General features: G+C 38.8%; 2 protein-coding genes across 2 annotated transcripts; one reads left to right on the top strand and one right to left on the bottom strand.

Moving 5' to 3' along the window:
* The first annotated feature begins 1,291 nt into the window (after positions 1-1,291).
* LOC141813139 (MLO-like protein 1) lies at positions 1,292-5,266 on the top strand. The gene is made up of 14 exons (XM_074701048.1): positions 1,292-1,315; positions 1,379-1,436; positions 1,561-1,781; positions 2,239-2,355; positions 2,437-2,488; positions 2,592-2,683; positions 2,758-2,832; positions 2,918-3,006; positions 3,134-3,183; positions 3,407-3,447; positions 3,592-3,783; positions 3,898-3,965; positions 4,623-4,683; positions 4,753-5,266. The coding sequence occupies exons 3-14, from the start codon at positions 1,566-1,568 to the stop codon at positions 4,963-4,965; spliced, it is 1,266 nt and encodes a 421-aa protein (XP_074557149.1). The 5' UTR covers positions 1,292-1,315; positions 1,379-1,436; positions 1,561-1,565; the 3' UTR covers positions 4,966-5,266.
* A 210-nt stretch (positions 5,267-5,476) lies between these two features.
* On the bottom strand, positions 5,477-9,940 carry LOC141814035 (protein FAR1-RELATED SEQUENCE 6-like). The gene is made up of 7 exons (XM_074702035.1): positions 9,751-9,940; positions 7,415-9,520; positions 7,242-7,337; positions 7,047-7,145; positions 6,711-6,779; positions 6,466-6,628; positions 5,477-6,001 (listed from the first exon to the last, which is right to left on the bottom strand). The coding sequence occupies exons 1-6, from the start codon at positions 9,820-9,822 to the stop codon at positions 6,500-6,502; spliced, it is 2,571 nt and encodes an 856-aa protein (XP_074558136.1). The 5' UTR covers positions 9,823-9,940; the 3' UTR covers positions 5,477-6,001; positions 6,466-6,499.
* Positions 9,941-10,656: the final 716 nt, after the last annotated feature.

The raw sequence follows: 10,656 nt of genomic DNA, 5'->3' as shown, positions 1-10,656 counted from the left end.
GCTTCCAATTGTGCAAGAAGACACGCTAAGACCGTCCCATGACCAACACGAAAGAGGTAAATTATTGTAATTGAGAGGTAAGAATGGATGGATAAGATGAATTGTAACCCCTCAAGGTTATATCAAGGTGCAGGGATTTACGCTCTGTCAATCTTGTTTAACCTACTTATTGTGTAAGTATACTATCTATTTGTTCCTGCATAGCTGAGTTGGTTACGACGTATACCCTCCTTCATCGTAACCAACTGTAATTTCTCGATTGTCCTCACATATGATCATAGAACCGACCGTATCCTCCTCTATTTACAGAAAAACATATTATCTATTTACCATCTCAACTAAGTCGGTAGAGGCACGTTGGAACTTCCAAGAGTTCATGTAACATGACAAAAATATTTTTTTAAAAAAATAACATATCAATCAGTTTCATAAATTCTCAAAGGGCATATTTCAAATTTAAGAATGTCCAAAAGCACATCGAAGTTTCATATTTTTTTAAAAAATTTTGATAAATTCATAAAAGGTGCACTTTGTAAGATATACTCAAAAGGCACACTTGATTTCCTTTTACGTCTTTATACTTATTGACTTTTTAATTCTCTTCCATGTCTCATTTGCATATTACATTTAATTTTTTTTTTCTTGAAGAAGTAAAATAAAATGAAAAAGAGAATAGATTAAATGTAATGACAGAGGGAAGATAATGAAAAGTTAAGTGTTAGAGGAGTAAAATAGGATCATATTTTTTAAAAAATATAAAATTTTGATTTACCTTTTAGACATTTTCAAATTTGAAGTGCACGTTGAGAATTTGCTGAAGCAGTTTCGGTTAAAATTACGAGCAACTCAAAATTATCTTTTTCATGGGCATTAAACTCAATGATATTTTTATTCATCAAAATTGATAAAATTTTAACCATAAAAAATATTTTAAAAAATTAGAAAATGCTACATTACAGTAATCTGTCTTGTCTTGCCTTAAAAAGGCTGAAAGCTACTTTTCAAACACAAATAATTTGCACTGTTAAAGGAAGGCTGCCCTACCACCATTGCCAAGCATGCTTCTCTGCGCTCTTTCACTCCGCTACCTCCTTCCTTGACCACGTCCCGAGTCTTCTCCGCTCTTGCTTTGCTCCAATCACCGAGAACCATGGCCGCAGGCGGCGGCGGCGGCGGCGGCGGCGGCGGCGGCGGCGGCGGCGACGAGTCGAACATAACGCTGGAGCACACTCCGACATGGTTTGTCACCATCGTCTGCTCTGTTATAGTCTTCATCTCCGTCCTCTTCGAGCGCTTCCTTCATCGTCTCGGCAACGTCTGTATTCGCTTCTCTATCCCTCCTTCAGCGAAGGTGGATTCTAAAAATTTGATCTTGCAGGTCCTCCAGAAGAACAACCGAAAGCCCCTCTTCGAGGCCCTCCAGAAAATTAAAGAAGGTCGCGTCTTGTTTCCTTGCCTTTGTCACTGGCTCTGTGTTGGAGCGGATTTTGCTGGGGAAAAAGTGTTTTTTTTTTCCTTATTTGAGGATTTTAGGGCTTCATTTCGAATCTTTGGTGACAGAGTTGATGTTGCTGGGGTTTATCTCGCTCTTGCTGGTGGTGCTGCAGGGCCCTATCCAGCACATCTGCATCCCTGAGAGCATCACGCGTAGGCTGCGCCATTGCAAAGGAAATGATGAGCCTTCCGCCGTTGCCGGCGGTTCCTCCTCCGGCGGAAATCACGGTGGCGCGCGCAGGTTACTGGCCGGGGGAGGAGAAGTTTCCGGCCACTGCCATAACCAGGCGAGCTGCGACTCTACCTTCTTCGGTTCCATTTTTTTCTGAGAAACTTTCATTTTGCCCCCTCATAGTTTACTCTCTGTTCAAAATGCTCATAGAGTTTCTAAAATGTCACTTTTTATCCTTATAGTTTCCAAATTCATGTTACATTTTGTGTTAAATCTAGGAATTCAAAAAAGTTCATTGTGTCTCAAAATTTGGCACAAACTAATTTGCAAATCATTTTGATTCATTCTATGGAAAGTTATGGAAATACAACCAACTAAAATGCATGTGCTTTAAGCTTAATAGTTTATATGAACTGATCTAGCTTATGAAAAATTATCTGGCTGCACCCAATTGGCAAGAGCTAAAAAAATTCTTGAGTTTTGAACTACAAGTATGGATTTTGACTCCTTGCATGCGATTAAAAGAACAAAAGTTTACCATATTTGATAATGATTTCCTTAATTTCCTCCAGGGAAAAGTTCCATTGATGTCAGTTGAGGCAATTCATGAACTGCACATCTTCATCTTTGTTCTGGCTGTCACTCATGTCGTCTCCAGCCTCATCACTATGGTTCTTGGAATCATGCAGGTAATGGCATGACAACACTTTGTTCTTAACTAAAATGCTTGTTCAGCATGCTAAGAAGTTTGCAATCTTTACATATTTCAGATGCGCAAATGGAGAAGCTGGGAAGATTCAATCCAGAAAGCGAAGGGGAACGGTAAGAATCAAGTTTGGAAGTCTACTTAACATCTAACAAGAAGCATGAGATAGATGGATTGACTGTTACTGAATAATTAACCAACAGAATTGAGTATGTGCAGTTCCTCCAAAGATGAGAGATGTACAGAAATGCAAATTCACCGTAAAGTGTTTCGAGGGATTCAGCAAGGATTCATTGATATTAAGTTGGGTGGTAGGCAAAATAATTTCCTCCTTACAGCTAATGAAACTTTCAATAGCAAACCTATGATGATTCTGTTTTTTCAGCATTCTTTTTTTAAGCAATTCTATGGATCTGTCACCAAATCGGATTACAGTACTATGAGACACGGATTCATCATGGTATGTATAATTTTTCAGCAATTCTAAAGACAAAATCACTAGTAGCTCTCATAGTTCCATTTGATTCCTCATTTTCTTATTCCAGACTCACTGTAGAGGAAACCCAGGGCTTGACTTTTACAAATATATGATGAGAGTCCTTGAAGCTGATTACAAACAAGTTGTTGGCATAAGGTAATTGTAGAATAGTTTCTCATTTTAGGTTTTAACCATTTGAGGTTCAAATTTAATGTAGTTTCCTTTCATTATGATAAATATTTTCTTTCTTCCTTATTTTGATGTGGTTCCCTGTGTTCTGCAGTGGGTACTTGTGGATTTTCGTTATGATATTCTTGCTGTTGGGGGTCGCAGGTGTGTTCACCAAGTATTTTCAAATGCACATTGCTCTATTTTCAAACACAAAATTATATCGGTGGGTCATTTTCTAATGATCAATGACCTCTCACTCGAACGGCATTGTGAAGTTTCAGGCTAATATATATCGCAAAAACATGAGCTATAAGAAAATAATCAGTCTATACATTTATATTCTGAACTCAACAGGATCTCTTTACATTTCTTATTCTGCTTGCAGCTTGGCATGTATATTTTTGGATAGCATTTGTGCCCCTTATTGTAAGTCAGTCCATAACGCGAACATACTTTCGTCGATAGTTTGATTAATTCCTACATCATTCATGAAACAGATTTGAGAATTATTTGGTTCTTATCATCATCCTCTTGTCGGTCCATATTGACTCGAAGCTGATGACTTTGCAGCTTTTGCTTGCTGTTGGCACCAAATTGGAGCATGTGATCGCCGAACTGGTTAGTCAGGTTGCTGAAGGCCACTTGAAAGCAACTCCTTCAGATAAATTGTTCTGGTTTAACAATCCAAGAGCTGTGTTGTTCTTGATCCACTTCATGCTGTTCCAAATTGCATTTGAGATTGCAAGTTTCTTCTGGAAACTGGTAAATAGCACATTTTTATTAGGGTTTGAGTCGAACTTGTTCGAAGAGGGTTCTATGATCTCGATCACGAAAAGAAGGATTTTCGATACTAAATCAATGGTTTTGGTGATGCAGCTAACATTTGGCATTGAGTCCTGCATCATGGAGAAAGTAGGCTACCTTGTTCCCAAGCTTATAATCTGGTTGGTGCATGCCAAATTCTTCTGAATTTTTCATTATTACCCTCAGAGTTTAGGCTCTTTTCTGAATACCTCATTAATTTTAATATTTTAAAAAATGCACCCCCTCACATGAATTTATCCTCTCTTTTTTTGTAAGAATGTCTGTGAGTTTGAATTTTAGTTTTCGATAGTTTCGATGGCCTCCGAGTCAAGATGCGGTTAAACAGAGTGTAGCCCATGGAGTCTTATGATTGTTGTTTTGATCCCCTAAACTTATATAATTGTTGCTAATTTTGGAGGCATTTCGACAATACTTATGAAAGTGAAAGTGCAAGACCTAATAGTGAAATTAGAAGGGATGTTTCAATAAAAGAGTAAAAGTCTGGGGTTAAATGAAATTTTCCAAGTTACAATGAAACTCTGAAGCATTTTGTTGCCACAATGTTTCCAAGTATCAAAATGGCCCTCAAAGTTTTCTGAAGTATGGCAAACTCCTGGGGCAATTCACCAACTAACTAAATCAGCAAACTAAAACTTTGGGCATTTTGTAAACAAAAGCCGAAATTTAGGCGGTTTTTTAACAATGCTGAAACTCTAGATGGCACTTTGTAAACTAAATAGGCAGTTAGATAAGAGCTAATAATTGTGTATGTTAACTCATTTCTTGTTGTTCTCCAGTGTGCTTGTCCAAATCCTTTGCAGTTATAGCACCCTTCCACTCTATGCCATTGTTACTCAGGTGAAACAAACTTCAAAGGGTATTTCCTGCCTTCTACTTACTGTCGTTTTAACTTGTTGAAAAATCTAGATGGGGAGCTCATTCAACAGGGCCATATTTGATGAGAATGTGCAAGCTGGTCTTCTCCATTGGGCCAGAGGTGCAAAGAACAAGAAAGATAGGGAAATGAGCGGCGGCAGCGAATCGAACATGAAGCAATCGACTGATGGAAACGTTGAGCTTGATGCTGGCACCGACTTGGAGAGAGTTGTTGTGAAGGAAGACGCTGCATTGGAAGGTTGAGATATTATCTCAACTACTTATAGGTTGCTCTGCCTATATCATAACTACCCAATATTATGAAGCAAATAGAGAAGAAATGAAGACTCTGCAAATCTTGATAGAACAATCTCAAGATTATTTATGGTTCTCTATCAGGTAGACTGCAATAATAAATCACTTCCTTAATATGTGTGGATAGATAGCATTTGTTAGCCAGGTTTAATTGTCTTGTGTTAAGTCTTGTTCATGTACATTGTTTGTTATATATACAAGTTGATATTTTGGTGGATGACTTGTTAGATTAAGGAAGTGAGATACATTAATGTTCATCGTCCATATATCACATGCTTTCTTTAGATTTTTATTATCTTGATTGATTGATCTCAATATACTTCTGAAGAATTTGACATTTTTTACTATGATGGAAATAATTCAAACATCTAGTTTGTGTAATTCCCAAAGAAAATACAAGTTATGCAAGAATAAAGCCTGGGCGTCTATCACAAGTAATGAAAGCTAAAATAAATGAAAATGCTTGATAATTCGTACCAGAGGTTTTTGATTAAGAAACTTGTTATTTACATAAACTCAGACAGCGTAGCTGGATTGTGAAGACCTACAAATAATAATGTTATCATTACAAGAAATCAAGCCACAAAGCTAGAAAAATACTATCGTCGTCTTCGAAATACATCACCGAGGTACATGAGTAGCAAAATAAGATTTGTATAACTGCAAGGCTAGGCCACTTATGTCCTGCCATTACCAAGGTTAAACAGAACTGGCTACGTAGATAAACTATAGAGATTTGGCTGAAGCATGCAATTGATAACTTGAAAGGGGCAAATTTAGCCAACAGGACTCACATATGGCCAAATGTTGAAAGGCTTAATCCTTCACAAAAGCAATTGCAAAGAAGCATCAGAGAGGAAATGGTATTGCAGATTGTAGAATGGGAAACACTCTGCTATGCCTTACATGCTGGAATGCATTGTTCTGCACAGCAATCTCAACCAATACCTTTGTGTGCTCAGCTCTGACCTGCTTCTTTACCATCCTACCACGAGTAGAAAAATTATTCAAGCTGCTGTAATGTCACTACAAAAAAGCGTGCAGTGTTATGTTTGACATTGAATATCATAAGAGAACCAAGCAAATCACAACCATATTTGCTACTTGTTCACAAAGGGTAGAGAATCTCAAATTCCATCAATGAGATACATGATACACAAGTTATACGATGTGAATTGGCATGTTCTACAAATCAGTAGCCTTGTTAAAATATTTCAGTTTACATCACATAAATTGATTTTCCAGAGAGTTACCTACTGTTGTGTCATAATATATATTTTTGGAAAATTTGTAATAATTTTGCAATAACTGCTGAATTGCCAGCCTTGATTAAAGCGACATGAGCAAAAAACTTTGGCATGAGTGATCACACATTAAAATGCAAATACTTATCTAAAGAATAGTCATCTAAATCCATGACAATGTGATCTGGCATGATTTGTTGCATACCTTGGGTTAGATGTGCAGCTTGGTGTTGTTTCCATTAACCAGTTGATGCGACAGGAGGTTCTTTTGGATCTTGAGTAGATTCAACAGGCTTTTGATCACGGAATATCTTTCGTCTCCTTTTGGGGGGACCTGGTGCCAGAGGATCCTTTGGGTTCTGAGTAGCCTACATATTATCAGATTATGTTCAGGAGAAACACAATTTGAAGTACTCCCATGCAAGTAACAATAAATCAACTAAACTATACTTGGAGCACTGGCTGATAGATCCATGGCATCAGAGGTCCATTTCCAAATGTCTGTGGGTCAAATCCACCCTGTAAAACAATTAATTATTTAAATAAAAAGTCACGATGAATATTTGAAAAATTAATGTAAATTTAAAAAGTCATAGTAATCATTCAGTTTAGGATACTGAAACAGATTGAGACATTTGTTGCTATTATAGATATGATGTAGTGACCTAGAACTGATGGGCATACTCTTGCACAGAACGGCCATGGAGAAAATTCACTTAACATGCAATAATTTTTAACAAGGGGAACATTAGGAGGAGATTGGGAGAAATGAAGATTAAGACATACTGGGAACATATACACAATGCCTGGTCGTACTGTTGCTTGGTTTCCATTCAGTGGCATACCAAATTGACTCCGAGGTAGGACAGCTGGGTTTCCACCTTCCTGTTGCAAACATAATTTCCAAGAAAAGGTAAGTGATGTCATATAAATCTACCAGAATATTAATGTACAGAAGAAAAAAAACAGAATAACGAGAACCGTGGGTTTTATATTTGGTTGTGCCCTGATTTGGCTGGCAAGGTATGGAGTTGGAAGAACTTGAAAATCAGTAGCCTTTGTGATTCCTAGAGAAGGCTGTCCATGAAGGGTTCAAAAACAATTAGCGCTGTATAACAATCAACTAATGGACCAAATTAAGAGCAAACCCTTACATGGCCCTCATTTAACTGCACAAAACCACCAAGCTGCTGTACTGCATTTCCATTTCCAGATGCCACACTAGTTCCAACATTTAGCTTGCGATTTTGGATCAATCTATTTGCTTTAGGAATTCGAGGCTTAATCTTAGGCTGTGTATCATCATATGTGTTGTCACTTAGAAGAAACTTCTCCATCTCTTTTATCAATCTAAGAGCTAGTTGGTATTTATCTGACAGCACTCCTACTTCAACAAGCTGAAGACATCGCATTGATAAGTAATCATATCGATCAATTCTATTATTAGCAATGACATCATCCGAAGACCGAGCAAGAACATGCAATCGCTTAAAGTCTTTTTTCCACCGGTTAATGACATACTGCGATGGAATTTCATGCACTTGTTGCAACTTGAGTACAGACAAAGCATGCCTGCATAGGATCCCTCTAAACTGAAATGAACCACATATGCACTGAATCTCCTTCTCTTCTGTGTTGTATAAAACCCCATGGTTCTTGTTCATTGTTCTCTTGCCATCATCAAGAAAAATGCATTCCCTGACATCAAAAGTAGATATGGGTCCCTCTACCTTGAGCAGAGATGCATGACAGTACATTATGGCTTCAATCTCATCCTGAAACTTCTTAAACATATTAAGTGTGAAGACTCTGGAAAGTTGTTCTTCCATGTAAAATTTAGAAACAGAAGGTCGCCTCTTGTGAAATGTCTCAAAATCTGCTTGAGCTTCCTTTTCATATTTATCCAGCAATGCCATCTCGTATTTACTAAGAAATTGCTTCAAGGAAGTCTTTGTTTCAACATGCCCATCAAAAAATGCAACTGTAGTCTCATTTCGCTGGGTGGTAGACATGCCAGCCCAGAATGTATTTTTCAAATATACAGGGACCCAAGAATGCCGAAATTCATACAATGATCTGATCCATTCATTGCCTTGAAGTCCATATATGTCAACCATCCTTGTCCAATCTTCTTCAAACTCATCAACTGTTAAGGAATCATAAACAGCCTTTTGCAATGCCTTATTAATGGCTCTATAATCTGCCGAGCCACCTAATTTTTCAGGTACCCTTTTAAGTATCTGCGACAGGCACATGCGATGGCGAACATTGGGGATAACTTGAGCAACAGCACTCTGAATGGCCTTAAAATGATCAGTAATAAGGGCCTTGGGGAACTCCCCATACATACACGCTATCCATGCCTTAAACAACCATACATATGTCTCCATGGTCTCATCTGATAGCAAGCAGCAACCCAGTAAAACCAACTGGCCATGATGGTTCACCCCAACAAGTGTAGCAAGAGGTAGATCATATTTGTTTGTCACATATGTGGTATCAAGCATGACAACGTCATTGTAATATTGATATGCAGCTCTTGACCGTGCATCTGCCCAGAAGACATTTCTCACATGCCCCTCCTCATCCAAATCCACGACATTGAAGAAATTCGTATTCTTGGCCTGCATTCGGGTGAAAAAAAGACGAAGGGCTTCAGCATCCCCTTCCCCAAGCTTCAATCTACCTCTTTCCATAAAACTCCTATGCTGGCTCTCACTAAAGAGTAATTCTTCAAGCGCACTTAATCTATCAAGTGGCATAGTTGGCGGCAATCTTGGTTCATCTATCTCTCCTTTGTTTCGATCAGCACGCTTCTTGGCAGCACCTGACAGCTGCCTATAACAAGTCAAGAACCTTGCCATGGAGGGGCTAACTGGGTGGTTGTGGTCAATGTTAGCCACAACCAAGTGAAGCATCCCATCACCCCAGAGCTTAACTTTAATCCTTGCAGGGCAATTCGTTTTTGCTGAGTTGCGCTTCCTGTACTTGGGCTCTGGTCGCTTCCGGCCCCCTTTGCAGCACATCAATTCTAAGTACAAGCAGTGTCCGTCTTCCGTAAAGGCAGATCTTCTTATAGCGATGCCAAACCCCACCCGCCGAGCATATCTCTTGTAGAACTTTGATACCTCTTGATGATTCTTGAACACCATGCCCACCTCAGGTACTCTATCGTCAATTTCATCTCCAACACTATCATCAATCAATTCATCATCGTCCATTCCTTCAATTGCGTCCATGGTAGTATCTCCCGTCACATCCTACATAGAGTTATTTTTTTAAAAAAATCAAAATTTTCCTATCAGAAATCGCCAAAGAATTCACCTTTACAGCTAAAAGGGGAAAACAAGAAGGGAAGAAAGTAAAACCCTAAATCTACAACACGAAGTCGTGAAGCTAAGAAAACAAGAAACTAATCGAACAGAAACCAATAAACCAGGAGTACGCGGGATGCAAGAGATTGAAAATTGACTTGAAGAGGTGAGCCAACCTGGGAGTTGAGAGAGAGGGCGGGTCTTCTGGGTTTCCTCTGTCGACCGCTGGGTCCTTCCATGGCCTGCATCGCTTGCTCGAGAAAAGAGAACTGCACCTTTGTGTTGATCCCCGGCGTTGCTCTCCGACGAAGCCGGAAGGATTTCGCCGAGGGTTTCCTGACGGTGAGCGACAGAGGAGGAGGTGGCGCCGCGATGGTGGTCGGATCGTGCGTGCTGCTCCTGCTTCCGTAGGGAAAAGGCCCCACCGTAAACACGCGAGAGGCCAGTGACGACGGTACAAAGTTGGGTACAGCAGTAATTCTCGACTGCTCTGCCCTAGCGTATCTATTTTTCATAAATACCCTATCAAAACTTTCTTTTTCAGAAAAACCCACCGGATGCTCATTTCCGTAAACCACCAAAATATTTCTAAAATATTCTGCACTGATCGATCGCTCACCAAATCATGACCAGCAACTATATCTAGGTTTTCCGATTTAGACCTCAACTGTAGAATATGATTGAAGTGGTTAGTCCCCAGTTACGGCATATTTACAAAAATTTTCTTCCAAAGTGGAACACAATCAAATCCTGACGACATCCGAAACAATACCGCCGTATGCGCTGATTAACCCTGTGGTCGAGAAAAACTAAATGTGAGACCAGACCGTCCTGAAACCATTAGAATACTAGATTTATCAATTTTTTTTTTATATTTTTCAATTTAAAATCGATCATCTCTAAAATTAATTAAATTATAAAAATTAAATAACTGAATTAAAAACAAATTAAAAAATTAGCCCAAACTTTTGTGTTAGGAAAATATAATTTTTTTGTAGGTTTACTATTTAGATTCTGAATCTATAGCAGCTAACTGGATTGTGAAGTTGAGATCCAAATAAGGTTAAAATGCACACTTCAAC

This window comes from Curcuma longa, chromosome 20 (genome assembly GCF_044706935.1).
Source record: "Curcuma longa cultivar G26 ecotype Majalengka, Jawa Barat chromosome 20, ITB_CL_G26_1.1, whole genome shotgun sequence".
NCBI lineage: Eukaryota > Viridiplantae > Streptophyta > Magnoliopsida > Zingiberales > Zingiberaceae > Curcuma > Curcuma longa.
Note: the sequence above shows the minus strand (reverse complement) of the source record. Positions and strands in the feature narration are given on the sequence as shown.

Excerpts from the sequence above, each read along its gene's own strand:
- LOC141814035 (XM_074702035.1), bottom strand. The coding sequence starts at position 9,822 with ATGCAGGCCATGGAAGGACCCAGCGGTCGACAGAGGAAACCCAGAAGA. Across the intron at positions 7,338-7,414 it reads TGCAGTTAAATGAGGGCCAT|CCTTCTCTAGGAATCACAAA; the intron begins GTAAGGGTTTGC and ends CTTCATGGACAG. Across the intron at positions 6,629-6,710 it reads TCTATCAGCCAGTGCTCCAA|GCTACTCAGAACCCAAAGGA; the intron begins GTATAGTTTAGT and ends GATAATATGTAG.
- LOC141813139 (XM_074701048.1), top strand. The coding sequence starts at position 1,566 with ATGTTGCTGGGGTTTATCTCGCTCTTGCTGGTGGTGCTGCAGGGCCCT. Across the intron at positions 2,684-2,757 it reads CATTGATATTAAGTTGGGTG|CATTCTTTTTTTAAGCAATT; the intron begins GTAGGCAAAATA and ends CTGTTTTTTCAG. Across the intron at positions 3,007-3,133 it reads AAACAAGTTGTTGGCATAAG|TGGGTACTTGTGGATTTTCG; the intron begins GTAATTGTAGAA and ends TGTGTTCTGCAG.